This window comes from Monodon monoceros, unplaced genomic scaffold (assembly GCF_005190385.1).
Source record: "Monodon monoceros isolate NGI ecotype Baffin Bay Population unplaced genomic scaffold, NGI_Narwhal_1 Super_Scaffold_18, whole genome shotgun sequence".
Lineage (NCBI taxonomy): Eukaryota > Metazoa > Chordata > Mammalia > Artiodactyla > Monodontidae > Monodon > Monodon monoceros.
Window position 1 is genome coordinate 168,697,436 of NW_021703774.1, and position 19,241 is coordinate 168,716,676.

The 19,241-nt window shown below is 55.8% G+C and overlaps 1 protein-coding gene across 7 annotated transcripts; it reads left to right on the plus strand.

Moving 5' to 3' along the window:
- The first annotated feature begins 154 nt into the window (after window positions 1-154).
- Window positions 155-17,754, plus strand: ARHGEF19 (Rho guanine nucleotide exchange factor 19). 7 transcript variants are annotated; one of them, XM_029229032.1, is made up of 18 exons: window positions 155-342; window positions 847-978; window positions 1,483-1,669; window positions 7,889-8,332; window positions 8,754-9,038; window positions 9,213-9,321; window positions 9,398-9,474; window positions 9,791-10,053; window positions 10,877-11,037; window positions 11,142-11,294; window positions 11,522-11,651; window positions 11,797-11,871; window positions 12,046-12,135; window positions 12,312-12,472; window positions 14,408-14,566; window positions 14,885-14,964; window positions 16,573-16,677; window positions 17,141-17,752. In XM_029229032.1, the coding sequence occupies exons 4-18, from the start codon at window positions 7,918-7,920 to the stop codon at window positions 17,296-17,298; spliced, it is 2,421 nt and encodes an 806-aa protein (XP_029084865.1). In that variant the 5' UTR covers window positions 155-342; window positions 847-978; window positions 1,483-1,669; window positions 7,889-7,917; the 3' UTR covers window positions 17,299-17,752. The 7 variants fall into 7 exon arrangements, with proteins under 7 accessions (XP_029084865.1, XP_029084866.1, XP_029084864.1 ...); XM_029229033.1 differs by lacking the exon at window positions 1,483-1,669 and having other exon boundaries at window positions 161-342; XM_029229031.1 differs by having other exon boundaries at window positions 176-978.
- Window positions 17,755-19,241: the final 1,487 nt, after the last annotated feature.

Consider the following 19,241-nt stretch of genomic DNA (forward strand, 5'->3'; position numbering starts at 1 on the left):
CGAGTCTGCGGACCCGCTGGGCCTGGCTGGGGGCGGGGTGCTGAATCTGGAGGCGGGGCAGTGAGCTTGTGGGAGGGGTGGGGCGGGGCCTAACTGGGAGGGCAGGAAGCTGAGTCTAGGGGGCGGGCTAGAGGGCAGAGCTGGCTGAGGGTACTGCTAACCTGGCAGGGCCAGGCTCTGGGGTGGGGAGGGGTGGGAGTGCGGTCGCGGAGTCGAGAACCTCGCGGGACCCCGCGCCCTCCTCAACCGAGGTACAAGGGCTTTCGCGACGCTCAGAGGAATCTCACCCTCTTCTACTGGAAGCTGCTGGCTGTGCGTCTGGGCTTCATCATCGCCTTCGAGGTAGGCTCAGCCATCTGTGCGTCGGACAGACCCGGGTCCAAGTTCAGGCTGTGCGGCTGACTGGCTGTAAACGGGGTATATTACAGAATAGGATCTCCTTCATAGGATCTCGCTATGAAGATTCAGTGGCAAGTACTTGCACAGCATAGTGGGTGCTCAGTGAATTAATGTCACGACTACTACTATTATTGTCTCTTGGCAACAGCCCTGGAGCTCCTTCCAGCTTTGCTCAAGATCCTCTTTCTCTAGCTCTGATTCTAACAGGGTCCCTGGTGTTAAGGGGTTCGAATTATACCTCTGTGTCTTTGGGCAAATGAGGACCTCTTTATGCTTCGGTTTCTTTACAGGTAAAACAGGGGAAGTAATTTACTCACCGCCTAGAGTTGTGAGGATTAACTGAATGAATACCCGGAAACCCTCAGAAGAGTGCCTTGCACTTAGTAAACGCTCGGCAGATTAAGATTGCTAAAGCAGTCCTTCTCTTTGGCCCCTCCTTCTCCCCAGCACGTGGTGTTCTTCCTGGGCCTCATCGCCTGGCTCGTGCCCGACGTGCCAGCCGCCCTGGCTACCAAGATAAAGCGCGAGCGTTACCTGGCCAAGCAGGCGCTGGAGGACGACAGGGAGGCGCTACTTTCGGTTAGCGCCGCCCACGGACCCTGGCCCCACCCTCTGACCACGCCCCTCTGTCTGCCCCCAGGCCTATGCTCTGCTTTCTTGCCCTGTCCTCTTGCTTGGCCTCGCCCGGGGGCAGGATTGGCCGCTTGTCCTCAAATTTTCGCCTGGCCTCCCTCTTCATCCAGCTCCGCGCACGCCACGCCCCTTCTTTTACACTGTTTCCACCACTGTCGCTTCTGCTCTGGAGGGCCCTCCTGCTCAGCCTGACCTAGCCTTGCTTTCCGTCCACTGCAACAAGGGCGCTGTTCCCAGAGCCTAGGACGTAGGGTCGAGTGAGGAGAGACTGCCCTTCCAAGACCCTAGTTCCCCCAGGATCCTCCCTCCTTTGGGGTCCTCTGCTTCCAGCTAGGGGTCTGGGCAGTACCTTGGCCAGCGGCCCCAAGGTCGGCCCTGGAGTTGGGCTGAGAGGGCTGGGGTTCTCTGAAGACCCCTAGTCCTGCATTGCCTCCCTCTTCATGTTTCCAGTGTCCTGCTCTATGTGCAACGCTGACAATAATCCTCTCTGCGCCCCAGCGTGCCACCTCTCCATGGACATCTGGTCCCCAACCGCTCTGTGCAGTGTCTCCTCATTATGTGACTGTGCTCTGGGGGGCGAAGTGGATATGAAGGAGTGAAGGGACCTAACCTCTCTGAACTGAATGGTCAGCAGTTGGTAAGGGAGAGCTCATTAGGGTCTGGGCGTGGACCTGCTGCCCTGTATGCTCATCAAGACCTGTAGTGTGTCAATAGTAATGAAAGTGTCTATAGTTAGGTCAGCTGAGACACCTTCCAATGGACTTCCACACACTCTTCACCAGATCCTCCCCAAAGCCTGGTGAGGCAGTACTGGGCAGTAGTTAAGGGCACAGATTGGTGGTGGAGTCACAGACCTGGGTCTGAATATGAATTCTGACTTTTATTTGCTGTGTGACCTTGGGCAAGTTCAATTGCATCATTTGTAAGATAGGGACTTCATAGAACTGATGAGAGATTTAAATGGGATAATGTACTTAACATGTACAAGTCTCATGTCCTCATCTGGTAAGTAGGAGCAGTAACAGTATCTATCTGGGTTGTGGTGGATATTAAATGATTATTTACGTGAAGTGCTCAGAACAGTGCCCGGCACACAGGGAGTGTACAAGTTAAGCAACGTGAGTATTAGTATTTGTATACATCTTCATATTAAGTGTCTGGCAATTACCAATTGCTCAAATAAATGGCATGCGAAGGGGATTCCCTGTGGTCCATTAGGACTCCGGCGCTTTCACTGCCAGGGCGGGGGGTTCAATTGCTGGTCGGGGAACTAAGATTCCACAAGCCTCACTGCGTGGCCAAAAAAAAAAAAAAAGAAGGCATGCGAAGATTGCATACCACTGGGCTATTTGAATTTTTTTTTTAACATCTTTATTGGAGTATAATTGCATTACAATGGTGTGTTAGTTTCTGCTCTATCACAAAGTGAATCATCTATATGTATACATATATTCCCCTATCCCCTCCCTCTTGCGTCTCCCTCCCACCCTCCCTATCCCACCCCTCTAAGTGGTGACAAAGCACAGAGCTGATCTCCCTGTGCTATGTGGCTGCTTCCCACTAGCAATTTTACATTTGGTAGTGTATATATGTCCATGCCGCTCTCACTTCGTCCCAGTTTACCCTTCCCCCTTCCCGTGTCCTCAAGTCCATTCTCTACATCTGCGTCTTTATTCCTGACCTGCCCCTAGGTTTTTCAGAACCTCTTTTTTTTTTTTTTTTTAGATTCCATATATATGTGTTAGCATACGGTATTTATTTTTCTCTTTCTGACTTACTTCACTCTGTATGACAGACTGTAAGTCCATCCACCTCACTACAAATAACTCAATTTCGTTTCTTTTTATGGCTGAGTAATATTCCATTGTATATATGTGCCACATTTTCTTTATCCATTCGGGACATTGAATTGGTTTTTTGAGGGCTCATTCAGTGTGGACTAGAGTCTGGGAAGTCTGGTGGAGGAGGCTGTTGGAGATGGTGAGGGTGGGTCATTACAGGTAGCAGGGGAGGATAGATCATTCATGAGGAGCTGTGATGCTGGGAGGATGGCCAGGATGGTGCCAGGTATGTCACATCACTGGTTTTCACGATTTCCGCCTCCCAACCATAGAGATGAGTGATTCCTTTATAGATGCTGTAGCAGGCTCAGAGAGGATCAACACACTGCAGAGTTCTCAGGATCCCTGAGGAGACCAAGGCTTGGGAGTTTCTCTGCAAAACTCCCAGGATGCTCCCCAGCCCCAAGAAGCCCCCTGAGCACATCTCACATTTGGGAAGCTCCAGAAGAGGGGTGACCTGTCTGTCCCCTGGGAGGAAAAGCAGTGCCTCCCCCATCTTTAGGATGTCGGTCTGGGGTCCTTCAGAGCCTCTCCTGGGCATAGGACTCCCATTGTTCCAGCCCCCCTCTTGTACCTCAGACTGGCCAAACCGGTTCTGGGAAAGGGGGGCGGGGAGCAGGCACGTTGAGACAGCCGCCTGCCCGCCCGCGAGGTTCCCTCCGCCCTTGCCTCCCCTTCTCCCTGCCCCACACAATACCCGGGAGCTTGCATTGCCTGGCTCAGGGGCCATGCTGACATCGCCCCCTGAGGACCCGGCTGCATCCCCAGAGCTCCCAGGGTGTCCTGGAGCCCTGGACCGTGCTGGAGGCTGGACGGAGCTCCCTGGATGAGGTAGGGCCCCACCTGGCTGCCAGCAACCCCATCCTCCTCCCGCCAGTCTTCCCAAGTGAGTCCTTTGTGCAGCCTGCCTGGCCTCTGATCCTGGCTCCCACACACTTAAGGCCTCTTGGGGCTCCACAGCCTGCTTGGCCTGGATTCCCTTTCCAGTCATGACCTCCCACTTGGCCTTGCCCCTTAAGGAGAAGAGGGGCCCTGGCAGGGCCCTACTCCTCAGGCAGCAGGGCAGGGGGCACCAGGGAGGGGGAAGGGAAAAGCTGGGCACAGGAGGTCAGAGATGCTTTCTCCGGACCATAGTAGTGTCCAGGGACCTTCCCTGCCAGCCTTACCAAGTGGGCCCATTGTCCATGTGATTAGCAGTGCCCACTGGATGGGACCCTTTCTGGCCCTGCCCATCCTTCTCAGCCTGCAGAGATACTCACAATGACCAAAGTTTCCTAGATGGGGTGGCTGAGAGGGGCCCTAGGGGCTGCTCTACAGATGGGCACACTCAGGCCCAGGCCCAGGCTATGATTTGCCTAAGGCCAGTGTCAACGCAGGGCCTTGAACGTTGGCAGGGGTTTTCCCCTGTGGGTTCCAGAATGACCCTTGCCTAGTGGGCACTAGAGTATCCTGTGACAATGTCTTGGGCAGGTAATGTCCCTCTGTTACCTGGGGCCAGTCTCTTCCTGAGGTTTTTTTTTTTTTTTTTTCTTCTAGCAGAGATAAGCTATAAACACTATGAACATAGTTCTGCCCCTCCTTGGTCCCCAGCATTGAGGCTGAGTGGACAACATCCATGGAAGGCCACAGGGCTGGCATCCTGGCTAGATGGGTCATTCTCATTGTCCCTTGGCCTGGACGGAGGTGGAGGCTGACCCACTCCTGACTTCCTCCCTAGGGACCTGCCTCCAGCCTTGTGGCCCCTGAGGAAGCCTTACACGCCCCCTCCATTTACCCAGGCTTCTCCTCTGAGGCTTTAATAGGGGGTGCTCCTTGGAATCCCCTGGTGGTCCAGTGGTTAGGACTCTGCGCTTCCACGGCAGGGGGCACAGGTTCGATCCCTGGTCAGGGAACTAAGATCTCGCATGCCGTGTGGCATGGCCAAAAAAAGAAATTTTTTTAAAAATTGGGGGTGCGGGCTTCCCTGGTGGCGCAGTGGTTGAGAGTCTGCCTGCCGATGCGGGGGACACAGGTTCATGACCCGGTCCGAGAAGATCCCACATGCCGCAAAGCGGCTGGGCCCGTGAGCCATGGCCACTGAGCCTGCGCGTCCGGAGCCGGTGCTCCGCAACGGGAGAGGCCACAACAGTGAGAGGCCCGCGTACCGAAAAAAAAAAAAAAATTGGGGGTGCTCCTGCCCCAAGGGTTCCATGTTTTGCTCATTTATCCCTGCAACTGACAAGGGCAGGGGGTTCCTCCCTGCCCTCTAGGGGCTTCCAGAACCCAAGTGGAGAGAATCACCCAGAATACAAGGGAGCAGAGTGTGTATTCTTGCACATGTGTACCCACAGAAGCAAGTGGGACTTCTGTGTTAAGGACTTCTGATTCCAGCAGAGAAAGAGACCTGTCTGGTGGGCAGTGGTCCCCTGTGTCTCCTGCCACACGCTCCTACAAAATAGGGTGTGTCTCACCCTCACTGCCTCAGTTTCCCTAATTCTGTGATGGCTGAAGCCATCCGACTAGAGAAAGACTAATAACACTCAGAAGAATGACTACCAACTGCAAAGCTCCCACTATGTGATAGGTGCTTCATATGCATTATTCTTTTTTTTTTTTTTTTTTTTTTTGCTGCGCCGTGAGGCATGCAGGATCTTAGTTCCCCGACCAGGGATTGAACCTGTGCCCCCCTGCATTGGGAGGGAGGAGTCTTAACCATTGGACTGCCAGGGAAGCCCCCCTGCATTATTCTTTTTTTTTTTTTTTTTTGCGGTACGCGGGCCTCTCACTGTTGTGGCCTCTCCCGTTGCGGAGCACAGGCTCCGGACGCGCAGGCTCAGCGGCCATGGCTCACGGGCCCAGCCGCTCCACGGCATGTGGGATCTTCCCGGACCGGGGCACAAACCCGTGTCGCCTGCATCGGCAGGCAGACTCTCAACCACTGCGCCACCAGGGAAGCGCCGCCTGCATTATTCTTAATTCTCCTATTAGCGTTTTGAAGCATGACTGTCCCATTTACCAGATAAGAAGAGACTTGCTCCCTGTGGGGAGGGTCTGGAGGAGTAACTGTCCCTCAGGAGCAGCCACCCTACCTGTACTCCAGGCAGGGGATGAGAAAGCAGGGGGAAGCAGGTTGAGGGACTGCAGAGAGTGGGACCCAGTCACAGATCCAGCTGTCCTCCACTGGGTCCTCCCCTCTTTCCCTCTCTCCCAGGGTCACTGACACTGTCACTGTTTCTCTCATGCCGAGGCTTTCTCCCTATCTCTGTGGACCTGGGTCCTTGGGTATTTCAGCCAGAACAGTTCACTCTCACTTCCTCCAGGATGCCTTCCTGGAATGCCCGGGTTGAGCGGAGCCCAGCACCCTAATCTGACGGTTCCTCTGGGTTGGCTCTTGCCAACCTGGATTGTAACTGTTTTCATTTCTGACTTCCCCACGAGACTGGCAATCCTGCGGGGCATGAAACATTTGCCCATGTGTCTCCCCGAGTTTTTCCGGGCTTCACATCTGTCTCTGAATATCTGGTCTGTCTGAAATTTTCAGTGTCTCTGTCTCTGTGTCTCCATCTCTGGGTCCCTGAATGTCTCAGCGTCTGTGGTTTTCTGGTTTTGAGTGCTTTGGGGTCTTGGTTTCTGGGTTGCTGTCTAAAGGGTCTCAGTTTTCCAGGTCTCAGTCCCTCGGTCTCTCAGTCTCTGTCTCCTGGGTCTCCTGGCCCTGCGAGGCTGGGCACTGCCCCTTTGGCCTGAATGGGCCTCTGGGGGGTCCTCGCTGCCCAGCCTGCCCACAGCGAGGCCAGGCTAGGGTAGGCCCCCGCCCAGCCCGCTGCCTGTTCCCTCCCTCCCTACCCGCTTGCCTTACCACAGGGTTTGATGAATCAAACTCTTTGTCTGGGTGGGATCTCCCCCAGCCAGCTGGGCAGAGAGAGGGCTTCCCCTGCCGGAGCAGCCGAGCGACATCAGCAGTGGGCCTTGGCTGGAGAGGTGAGGGGCTGCAGGAGGGCAGCCAGCAAAGGGCCACGGGGCAAGGGCTGGGGGGCTCAGACCCCTTGATCAGTAGACCTGTCCTGAGGCTCCGGCAGCCTCCCTCGGGATGACGTCCTGCCCAGAGAGGACCCATTCAGCCTGGCCCGATCCTGGGGCGGGGAGCTGGGGTAGGGAAGAACCCCTCCCTCACCCCAAGCTGAGGGGCTGGGGCACTTCCCTGCCCGTCTCTTGGGAGGGCCCAGTCTGATCTGCGTGGTGGCCCGCCTGCCAGTGTGTGACCCTCCCAGCCAGCTTGGCATGGGTGTGGGCACCACTCAGTGCTAAAGGCTACAACTCTGGGCGCAGGAGGGGAGGTTGGGTAACACCAAAGCAAGGATTTCTGGGCCTGTGTGTTTGTATCTGCATCATGGTGTGTGAGTGTGAATGGAACAGGAGTGTGAGAAAACTTGAGTGGATATGGAAATATCTGATGGGTCATCATGTGTTTGTGAAAGTCTGAGTGAATATATGTACTTGTATAAAAAAGTGTGTGTGAATGTGTGAGCCTGCGAATTAGAAATGTCTGAGTATATCTGTGAAAGTATGTATGTCAATGTGTATACTTGGAAGAAAATGTGTGTGGATGTGCATGGAACAGACATGGGTTTGTGTGACAATGTGTGTATCTGTATGTCTGATTGCATGTCAATGAGAGTTAGGAAATGTGCAAGGTGCTTAAAAGCACAGACTCAGAAGCTAGACTGCCTGGGTTTGAATCCTGGCTCCATTATTTACCAAATAACAACTTCTGTGCCTCACTTCCGTCACCTATAAAAAGGGGCTAATAATAGTATCAACTCGGGGTTGTTGTGAGGATTAAATGAAATAAGATGTGTAAAATACTTGGCCTGTCATTCAGTAAGTGCCAAGTAAGCATTAGCTATTACTATATAATAAGGTGTGTGTGTGCTTGTACAGATGTGTGTACACAAGGCTTTGTCCAGGTCTCCAGGACATGGTGCTTACTGGCCAGCCCTGCTGTCCTGTGTCTCGCTCTGATGCCTTCTCCCCTGCAGGCCCAGGTGGGTGGCAGAGCAAAGGAGGAATGGACTGTGGGCCACCTCCCGCCCTCCAGTCCCATCTGGCTGGGCCACCTGGCACTGCCCACCGCCCAGTAGCTGTGTGCCAGCAGGAGAGTCTGTCCTTTGCGGAGTTGCCCACCCTGCAGCCCCCGAGCCCTGTGTGTCTGGATCTCTTCCCCGTCGCTCCAGAGGAGCTGCAGGCACCTGGCAGCCGCTGGTCTCTGGGGACCCCTGCTCCTCTCCAAGGGCTGCTATGGCCACCATCCCCAGGAGGCCCAGACACCGAGATCTCTACCGGTGGGGGAATGCGGCCCAGCAGGGCTGGCAGCTGGCCACACTGTCCTAGTGCCCAGTCCCCAGCTCTCGAGGGACCCTGGAGTTCCCAGCACCTACAGCCACAGCGCCGGGCCAGCCACGGCTCGGAGAAGAAGTCAGCCTGTGAGTCCCTCAGGGTGGGGGGGTGGTGGCCTGGTGGGGAGGACGGGGAAGAGGTTGGGTGGCTCCTTTAGGACCCGTAAGCCCCCAAATTCCCCAAATAGGTGGGACAAGTGATAGATTTTAGTGATAAGGGAACTGGGGCTCAGGGGAGGCAAATGACTTGTCTGAGGTTACACAGTGAGTGGCTGGCCTGGCCTCCCTGGTCCTTTGCCCACCCGTTGCCGACTGCAGTCAGGCACTTTGCTTCCTCTCTGCCCCTCTTGTTGATCCCATTACTCTGGGGAAAGTACCCGGCAAAAACATTGGCCTTTCTCATAGGCACATCCCCCTGATGCTCAGGGCCACAGAGCGGCGGCAGGGAGGAGAGGAGAGACCCCAGTGGATGCCAGTCTATTCTCTCTCACCCCACCTCCCCCTGCAGGGCGCAAGATGCGGGTGTACCAGCAAGAAGAGGCCCTTGGCAGCCCTGAGGCCCATGCTGTCTTCCTAGAGCCAAGCCAGGCGACAGAACAGGCCCTGAGCACAGCAGAGCCTAGGCCGCTGGAGCTGCCTGGGCCCACCCGAGTGGGCCTCGAGGGGCCTGAGCGGAGGCGCTTCTCAGCCTCTGAGCTGATGACCCGGTTGCACTCTTCCCTGCGCCTGGGACGGAATTCGGCAGCCAGGGCACTGACCCCAGGGTCAGGCCCTGGAGCTGCTGCCCGGGAAGGTACAGCCTCCTCCCCTGGGCCCTAAGAACAGCCCAAGAGCCAGACGCGGGGTGGGGCACAGCTCACGCTCACTGGATACCTGAGACTGGGGCCTGGTCAACTGGAGTGTGGTGGTGCCCCAGTGCCCAGCGCCACTCTTGGGGCCACCCTCCCTCAGCTCTTGCCCCCTCCAGGGAAAGCGTCTGGAAGAGAGTTGCGCAGTGTAGAGATGCGGGTGGACGCTATGGCGATGCCGGCTCTTGTTGACCTGAGCGGGGGCTACGGCAGCTGGCCCGAGCCCAGGTACCACCTCCCACTGCGGCCTTGGGTCCGAGGCGGGGTAACAGGTGAAGAAGGGCCCTGACACTCCCTTTCTTAGGCTAGATGCGCAGGAAGAGCCGGCTCCGGGTTCCAGAAGCGCCAGCGAGCGGCGCCAGTCACGGTTCCTCCTTAACTGTACGTGGGAGGGGGTCACCGAGGAAGGGTCTGGGGGCTTTGGTGTACTGGGAAACGGGTTTGGAGAGTTGAGAGGTAGGCCTCTTGTGAGAGGGAGAGAATTGAACTCTCAGTATCCAGCACAGGGGCTAGCACGCAATTGGTGCTCAAGTAGTGTTCGTGGAATGAGTGAGTGAATTAATGAATTCACTGAGTCCCGCTATCCGAACCATCGGAAAGGCTGGTTAAGCGAGGCGGGCCCTCGGGGGAGCCTGGGAAGAGCCGGGCAGGGCTGGCGGGCGCCCCACGGCCCTCCCCCGCCCCTCTCCCCGCCCAGCGGTCCTCTACCAGGAATATAGCGACGTGGCCAGCGCCCGCGAACTGCGGCGGCAGCAGCGCGAGGAGGAGGGTCCGGGGGACGAGGCCGAGGGCGCGGAGGAGGGGCCCGGGCCGCCGCGCGCCAACCTCTCCCCGAGCAGCTCCTTCCGGGCGCAGCGCTCGGCGCGAGGCTCCACCTTCTCGCTGTGGCAAGACATCCCCGACGTGCGCGGCAGCGGCGTCCTGGCTACGCTGAGCCTGCGCGACTGTAAACTGCAGGAGGTGGGCGCCGGGACCCGGCGGGCGGGGCCGGCGGGACTGCCAGGCATGGGAGGCGGTCCTGGGGCCCAAAGAGGCCGGGGCAACATAAGGGGCGGGGTCAGGAGTAGGTGGTCCGCGGACTCTGCGGCGACGCGGGCCGCAGGGGTACCCGGCCAGCGGGACTACAAACTGCAGTAGGTGGGCATGGGATCCAGCGGGGAAAGAGGGGCCACAAAAGAGGGGCTGTCAATGGGGAAGATGGGTCTAGAACACGACAAGGTGAGGCTGGATGCAAGCGAGGACGCAGGAGCCCTGGAGTCAAAGGCGAGTGGGGAAGCTCCATGGAGGGGCGGTGTCAACGGGGCAAGGCCTAGGATAGGGCAGGGCCAGAGGAAGGGCGGAATCTGGCTGGGCCTTATGACAGAGAACACTGAAAGCGGGGACTGGGAGGGGGGAGCCATGCAGAGCGCAAAATGCAAGGTGCGCGCAGGACCTAGCGAGAAGAAGAGCAGGGGCGGGGTCGGTGGGAGGGCGGGGCTAATGGGAGGGCGCACCAGGGAGGGGCAGGGCCATCAGAAGACTAGGGCCCGGCTGGATGGGCGGAGCTAGGGGCGCAAACCAGGTCTGCAGTAGGGTTTGGACAATCGCAAGAAGCAGGAGGCGTGTCTCCGAACCCCATCTGGTGCCAGATCCTGGGTGAGGCTAGAGAAGGGGAGGCGACACGGGAGTGCAGCTACGTCTAAGGAGGTGGTGTCCAGGGCTTGGGGTGTGCGAGGTGGGCGAAGCGGTCGCATTCAGCGTGGGCTGGTTCCGCCTTTTCAATCCTGCGTCCGCCCTCACTCAGGCCAAATTTGAGCTGATTACGTCCGAGGCCTCATACATCCACAGCCTGTCGGTGGCCGTGGGCCACTTCTTAGGCTCGGCCGAGCTGAGTGAGTGTCTGGGGGTGCAGGACAAGCAGTGGCTGTTCTCCAAACTGCCCGAGGTCAAGAGCACCAGCGAGAGGTGAGGGAGTGGTCTGGCCTTGCCGGGAGTCAGGGACCGAGCCTGGGCTCCCATATCTGGGGTCTCATCCTGGTGCTGGCCCTGACCCCTCTCTGACCTTTCAGGTTCCTACAGGACCTGGAGCAGCGGTTGGAGGCCGATGTCCTGCGCTTCAGCGTGTGCGATATTGTGTTGCACCACTGTCCGGCCTTCCGCCGCGTCTACCTGCCCTATGTCACCAACCAGGCCTATCAGGAGCGCACCTACCAGCGGCTGCTGTAGGGCTGGGGGCTCTGAAAGGGGAGGTGGGGGAGGATAGGGGAGTCTCAGGCAGCAGTAGGCGCAGAGGACTGGGTGAGGAAGGGTGACCTGGGAGGGGAGGGGTACCTGAGAAGGGCTCTCTCCTGAGAACGCACCTCAAGGACAAATGGGGTGGCTGGAGTCGTGGATCCAGGAGTTCAGGGTCACCTGTGATCGCAGACCCTCCCCTCTCCCCATTTTCCAGCCTGGAGAACCCCAAGTTCCCCAGCATCCTGGCTCGCCTGGAGGAGTCTCCCGTGTGCCAGCGTCTGCCCCTCACCTCCTTCCTCATCCTGCCGTTTCAAAGGATCACCCGCCTCAAGATGCTGGTGGAGGTACCTAGAGGGTACCAGGCTGTGGGGAGGGCTGGGTGGGGGAGATGCTGCTGTGCCCTCCGCAGCCCCTTCCGGGCACCCACAGCTGGGCAGGGTCACTGGGAGAGGTCACAGCCTGCCTCACTGTGCTGACCCCGCCCTCCAGAACATCCTGAAACGGACAGCACAGGGTTCAGAAGACGAAGACATGGCCACCAAGGCCTTCAATGCACTCAAGGAGGTGAGCTCGGCAGGGCGGGGGATGTCTGGCTTCCAAGGGCCTCCCCGGAATCCCTGTGTGCCTCTAAAGGAGCCCCAGCCTTCAGAGTCTCTGGTCCCCAGGTGGGAGCCTGAGGCTGGGCTCTGGGAGCCGGGGTAGGGGGCGCTGCAGGTGACCCACCTCTGGTCTCCCCAGCTGGTGCAAGAGTGCAATGCCAGTGTGCAGTCCATGAAGAGGACGGAGGAGCTCATCCACCTGAGCAAGAAGATCCACTTTGAGGGCAAGGTGCGTGACCTCAGCCGATAGGATGGGGCACGCGAAGGGGCAGCCCTGTCTCCTCCTTCCCTGGGGGCTGCAAGCCAGTTCATCACTGTCCAGCCCTCCCATCCCCTGCCCTGTGCTCTCTGCCCCGCTGCCCCCAGCCTGACCTGGGCTCCCGCTTGCCTCCTCTATCCTTCCAGATCTTCCCGCTGATCTCGCAGGCCCGCTGGCTGGTTCGGCACGGGGAGCTGGTGGAGCTGGCCCCGCTGCCCGCAGCACCCCCTGCCAAGCTGAAGCTATCCAGCAAGGCGGTCTACCTGCACCTCTTCAACGACTGCCTGCTGCTCTCCCGGAGGAAGGAGTGAGTCGGGGCGGGGGTGGGTGTAGATGAGCGTGGAGCTCTCTTCTTCCCCGCCAATGGGCTCACAATCAGTCCATCTGACGGGCTGTGCTCCCAGGGCTCCCTGAGCCTTGGAGGTTCCCCTAGGAAAGGCAGAGCTAGGGCAAGTCCATCTTCTGGACCTGAGAATCAAGGGCTGAACTGTGTGCCAAGAACTTTGAAGCTGCTCTGAGCTTAAGCTAATTGGAGCAGAGATTAAAAGCACAACCCTAGAGTCCCAGTCTCCCCTGAGTCATAATGATAATAATCAACATTTACTGAGTGTGTATTCTGTTCCAGGCATGCTACGTGGATTGTTCCCTTTAATCCTCTAGTCATCTTCCTGAGAAGTAGTCTCCCTTGTTTTTCTCAAGATCATGGAGCTAGTAAGTGCAGGAGCCAGGAGGAGGCCAGGTCTGTCTGATGCCAGATCGCAGGCTCTTAACTATTGTACTATCCTGTCTTCCATATGTAAAATAGAAGGGAGATTCAATGTGATAATATGTGAAGAGTTTAGCAGAGTGCCTGGTACATAATGAACATTCACTCAGTATTAGCCTTGATTATTATAAGTTTGGGATGAGGGAGAGACTTCTGGAATGCAGTAAGCCTTAAGGCTGGATGGGACATCTTATGCCATGAAAAGGATGGACATCCTATGCCGTGAAAAGAGTTCATTGCTGATTTACTCATTCATTCAATGAAGCATCACTGAATCCCTATTCTATACTGGGCCCTCCAAAGTGTGTAGGAGCTCTCAGACCAGTGAAAATACATCCTGATAACCACCTGTTCAGGGTTTTGATGGAAGGGGGTAGTATACTGTAGTATCCCCTGGTGTGGGGTGAGAATCAGTAAAGTTTCACAGAGGAAGGAACATCTGAGTTGGGTTTTGAAGGATAAGTAGGAGTTTTTCAGGTAGAGGAATTTGGGGGGATATAGCCAAGTCACAGAAGGGTACAAGAGCAGGGTATGTTTGGGAGACGATGAAGCCTAGTATGGCTGGATTTATAGAGGGGAAGGGCAGGAGAAGGAAGTTGGGATGTTGAAAGTCATGGCAGGGAGGCTAGATTTTCTGAAGGCAGTAGGGAACATGGGGAGTTAAGCAGAGGCGTGATATTTACTCCTGGCCAATTTGGAGAATGGGCTGGAAGGGCAGAGAGCAGAAGCTCTTGTAACTGCCCAAATGAGAGTAGATGCTCCAGAAGTGGTAATGGGCTTGGGGATAACTGGATTCTGGGGACAATAAGGAGATAGACAGATAGGACACAGCTACTGGTTGGGTGTCAGGGGAGAGGGAGGAAAGAGGTGAGAATGAGGACTGAGTCTCCTTTTGGGCAACTTGGTGGCGTCTTTCACTGGAATGGGGAACAATGAAGGGACCTGGTTTGGGGTAGGAGATACTGGTTTTGTTTAGATGGGTTGAGATGAAGGAATTTATGGAACATCCTTGACCCACCCACCCACGCATCCTTCCCACAAGGGTTTATCAGACCCAAACAGTGGGCCTGGCAGTGTTGGGCGCTGGGATACAGCGGCAAACGAGACAAAGCTCAGCTTCCCTACCAGTTACAGAGTCAGACACGAAACAGTCCATAGATCTCATCATGGGAGCTGCCCAGTTGGTTCTTTGGAGCAGAGCCTCCAGGAAGAGGTTCAGAGAGAAGTGGAAAGTGTGCCTGGGGGCCAGGGACTGGTCTCCATCACCTTCCACCTCTGTCAGTGAGCCAGCACGAATGGAGCCCCCGTTCCTTTTAGGGACTTTGCTGGCTGCCAGGGAAGCGGTGCCCTGTGCAGCCAAGTTTCTTTGAGGAGGGTCCTAGGGGGACAGGTGACCCCTTCTCCTCTCTTGCAATCAGAACTCACCTTGTCCTGAGGGTGGGGGCCAGGCTGACCTCGCCTCCTCTGGTCCTGCAGGCTGGGGAAATTCGCCGTCTTTGTACACGCCAGGATGGCTGAGCTGCAGGTGAAGGACCTGAGCCTGAAGCTCCAGGGCATCCCTGGCCATGTGTTCCTCCTTCAACTCCTCCATGGGCAGCACACGAAGCACCAGTTCCTGCTGAGGGCCCGGACAGAGTGAGTGGGCTTGGGTGTGGGGAGAGGACCCCCCGGCAGGCACAAGGCCTTTATCTCTGGCTTCAGGATGGTGGCATAAGGCTGGACATGGGCAGAGCTGGCATCCAGGGTGTCCTGCACCTGTTCTGTTCTTATGCTCAGAGCTGGGTGGGCACCGGCTTGGGAACAGGGCCGTGGGTGGGCCCTGGGGTAGAGAAGACCTGATTCTGGGTCCCAGGTCTGGACATCGTACCCAGTTCTCCCACCTCTGGTTTCACCACCCTGGCCCTGGGAGACTGCACTTTGCATATTGTGACAACTCAACCCCCCTTTCCCTAGAAGCGAGAAGCAGCGATGGATCTCAGCCATGTGCCCCTCTACCCCCCAGGAGGACAGGGAGGTCATCAGTGAGGGGGAAGGTAACAGCCTGCCCCCTACCCCCACTGGAGCCACATTCCCTGGGCTGGGTACCTCATTGCTCTCCCCTTTCCTCCAGCCCCGGGTGTCCTGTTGCCAGCGGGGCTAGTGTGAAGAGAGATCAACTGGCCTGGGGCAGGCAGGGGCAGCTCTCTGAAAGCTTGAAGGATGGGTAGGCTTGACATAGGACAGACCAACCTCCACGTGCACAGGTAGCACCCTGGAGATGACATAGCCTTTTACATCCTCCCATTTCGTCCCCATTTTACAAGTTAGAAAACAGATTCAGAAAGGTAAAGTGACTTGTCCAAGTTCAGCTAGTAAGTGGCAGAGCTGGGTCTGGAACCCAGGTCTGTCTCTAGTGTTGCATCAGTTGCAAAGAGGACGGAAACCAGAGTGGCTGGGGCATGGGGGTGGGGGTGGTAGGATGAGGGATCTGCTCTGTTGAGCCAGAGGCTTCTCTGGGTATGAAATGAGGCTGGTAAGCTAGGGTGCAGCCCAATCAGAGAGCATCTTGGTGTAGTGGGTACCAGGTAGCTTTGGAAGGTTTCTGAGAGAGGATGTTAAGGCTAAGCTAATGAAGGGGAAGGTAGGGAACTCCTTTCCACCCAGTACCTTCCATGTGCCAGGGTGCTAGGGGCTTTGTATATGCCTTTATTTTATTTAATCCTCATGACGATCCTATTAGTCATTAGTCAAAAATCCTATTCATTTTTCCTATCTGAGAAAACTGAGGCCCAGGAATGTTAGGTAACCTGCAAGGTCATACAGCCAATAAGCTGGTCTGGCCCCAAGGCCTGTGGTTTTCCCGATACTCCCAGCCCACCTAGTGTGGTAGAAGCGGCTGAGGGCCTGGACTGGAGCTGATTCTCTGACTTGAGCTAGAGGTCCTGTTTGGGTTGGAGGGTAAACTTCCCACTCCAAAGAGGTGGTCAGGGAAGGCCCCTGAAGGATGGGGAGGGGCAGCCATGAAAAGATCTGGGGAAAATCATTCCTGGAAGACGGAACAGCCAGTGCAAAGGCCCTGAAGGAGGAGGGAGCCTAGAGTGTTTGAGGAACAGCAGGGTGACAAGTGTGGCTGAGCTTCATGAGTGAAGAGAGAGGGGAAGATGAGGGAGATGAGGAGGTTAACAAGGGGGGCCACACCAGACTGTGTAGGGCTTTGTAGGCTGTGGGGAGGACTTTGGATTTTATTCTAAGAGGAGCGGGAAGCCCTGGAGGATTATAAATGGGGGAGTGATGTGGCTTGAATCTCAGCTGAGAAGGAGGGACTGGAGGGAACACCAGAGTAGCATGAGGGGACATACAAAGGGACCATTACTGTTTTGTGGGGGCTTTCTGGGGGCAGTTAGACCAGGAAGTCAGGAACAAAGTATTGAATTGAGCTGGGAAGATGAGAGCCCAGGCACAGAAGCAGTATCGAAGCTGGGAGAGACTGGATTCACCTAGAACTTGTGTTTAGGGTCAGAGAAAAGAGTGGCCAGGGTGGACAGAGGAAAAGCAGCAGTAGAGACTACCCTCCCAGCCCTTATTTGCTCCTGCGGCCTCTCCCTGCCTCCCCCTGCCCCATCCTACCCTGGGGACTCCCTCACTCTTCCTTGGGCTCTCAGACCGCCCCCAGGTTCAGTGTGTCAGGACATACAAGGCACTGCAGCCAGACGAGCTGACCTTGGAGAAGACTGACATCCTGGCAGTGAGGACCCGGACCAGTGATGGTGAGAGGGGCCTCCTGGGAAGGCCGCCCTGATGGGGCTTCGGTGGGCAGGAAGTAGCTAGGTAGCTAAGACTGCACAGGAAAAAGGTTATGCAAGTGTTGATCAACCACAGCATTCAAGAATCAAGTTAAAAAATATAAATAAATAAAATAAATTTTAAAAAAAAGAATCAAGTTAGACAAGAGGAGGAACTTCCTGCTTTCAAAGATTAGGATTGAGAGTAACTGATGAAGGAGAGTGGGAAGTCCCTTCTCAGAGGATGTCAGGAAAAACAGGTCAGAAGCTCATCTACAAGTCTGCTAGAGGCATGCTCCTTCCTGGATCTGGGGGATGCTGAGATGATGTCACCTCGGCCCCAGGGCTGCAGCTGAGGCTTGTATCAGGGCCTAGGTGTTTCCTCGCAGACCTAATCCAGGTGTTCCTTTGATGCCACTGATGCAACTCCTGGCCTATGTGCCCTTAGGCTGGCTGGAGGGGGTCCGCCTGGCAGATGGTGAGAAAGGGTGGGTGCCCCAGGCCTACGTGGAAGAGATCAGCAGCCTCAGTGCCCGCCTCCGAAACCTCCGGGAAAATAAGCGGATCACAAGTGCCACCAGCAAACTGGGGGAGCCCCCCGTGTGATGGGCAGCCATGGCCTGGGACACCTGCTCCACGCCCGGCTCCTGGACAGGTCTGGAGGGGGCCTGCAGTGTCTCCATGCCCCAAGATGCTGGCACTGGGACTTCTGTTCCGAGACGTGGCGTTGAGAGTACAGGCTGGACACAGGAGGGGCTCTCCCCTGTCATACTACTCAGTGTCCACAATTCAGGGACGAGGGTAGTTTCTTCCTCTGGCTTGGGGGCCACAACTTGTGACCTCTGATATCTGGCAAGGGCTGGGGCCCTCTCCCTTTCCTGCCCTCGACACTGCCTGACTCTTGGTCCCTCTGGCAGGGACCTGGCTGGCAATGGCTCTGGTGCTGCTGGGTGCTGGGACCTGTACATGTATATATATCTGGAGTCTTCTGGCCTGAGCCTGTGTGGGCCCTGGTTGCTGTGACCTGTCTGTAAATAAAGTCCCATAATGCCTTTGCTTGGAGTCTGTGAGCCTTTTGGTGCTGCCTCCACCCCAGCCCTATTTCCCCAGCTAAAGATCAGGAGGGTCTCTGGCTGCCTCCCACTGGGCATTGGCCCTTCTGCAGAGTTTACCTCTTAACCAGAGGAGGGTGAGAGAGGGACTCTATATCAGTTAGACTGCTTTGGGCCACAATTAACAAAATATCAGATTCAAACAGTCTTAAATATTAAAGAGAATATATTAGTTCTTGGATTTTTTTCTTACAGCTTCTTTAACAAATTATCACAAACTAGATGACTTAAAACAACAGAAATTTATTCTATCGCAATTCTGACCAGAAGTCTGAAATCAGTATCATTGAGCCAAAATCCAGGTGTCGGCCGGGCTGTGCTCTGTCTTGTAGAGGAGATGTGCTCTAGGGGAGAATTGTTCCTGGCCTCTTCCAGCTTCTGGTGGCTGCCAGCATTCTATGGCTTGTGGCCGCATCACTCTACTCTCTGCCTCCGCGGTCACATTGCCTTCTTTGTGTGTCTGTCTAATCTCCCTCTGCCTCCCTCCTATAAGAATACGTATGGTTGGGGCATCCCTGGTGGTGCAGTGGTTAAGAATCTGCCTGCCAATGCAGGGGACATGGCTTCGAGCCCTGGTCTGGGAAGATCCCACGTGCAGCTAAGCCCGTGCGCCACAACTACTGAGCCTGCGCGCCACAACTACTGAAGCCCATGAGCCTAGAGCCCATGCTTGGCAACAAGAGAAGCCACTGCAATGAGAAGCCTGGTCACTGCAACGAAGAGTAGCCCCTGCTCGCCGCAACTGGAGAAAACCCGTGCGCAGCGGCAAAGACCCAACGCAGCCAAAAATAAAATAAATTGATTTAAAAAAAAAATAAAAGAATACATGTGGTTGCATTTGGGGCACACCCAGATAATCTCCCCATCCTATAATCCTTAATTTAAATCCCATCTGCAAAGAACCCCCCTCCCCTGCCTTTGTCCTATAAGATAACATTCACAGGTTCCAGGGATTAGAATGTGGATATCTTTTGGGGGGGGAGCATTTCTCAGCCAACTGAGAAGTGTAGTGGCAGGATGGGCTTCAGGCAAGGCTTGATCCAGTGGCTCATTGATGTCACTGACAACCCAGCTTTTTCCATTTCTCTACTCTGTTGTCCCTATAATTGGCTTCATCCTAAGGCTTCCAGGGGCTTCTTCATTTACATCCAAAATGGAGGAAGAGAATTGTCTTTGTCCTAGCATTCCCTGTCAAAGTCCTGGGATGTTTTAGACCTGCTTGGGTCACATTGCTACCTCTGGGCTGATCACGGTGGCCAAGGAATGGTGTGTGCTAATAGACCTAGCCTAAGTCATGTGCTTTATCTCTGGAACCAGGTTATATTCTCTGGAACCCCAATGGATCCCCAAGTGGAATCTGATGGCTGCTGCAAAGGAGGAGTAGGTGCTAGGGAGGCCAATATTCACTGAAACCCAAGTCACCCAAGAGAGTGGAAG

Coding starts and splice junctions, on each gene's coding strand:
- ARHGEF19 (XM_029229029.1), top strand. CDS start 6,431: ATGTCTCAGCGTCTGTGGTTTTCTGGTTTTGAGTGCTTTGGGGTCTTG. Junction 8,333..8,753: donor CTCGGAGAAGAAGTCAGCCT/GTGAGTCCCTCA, acceptor CTCCCCCTGCAG/GGCGCAAGATGCGGGTGTAC. Junction 11,652..11,796: donor GCCTCAAGATGCTGGTGGAG/GTACCTAGAGGG, acceptor CCCGCCCTCCAG/AACATCCTGAAACGGACAGC.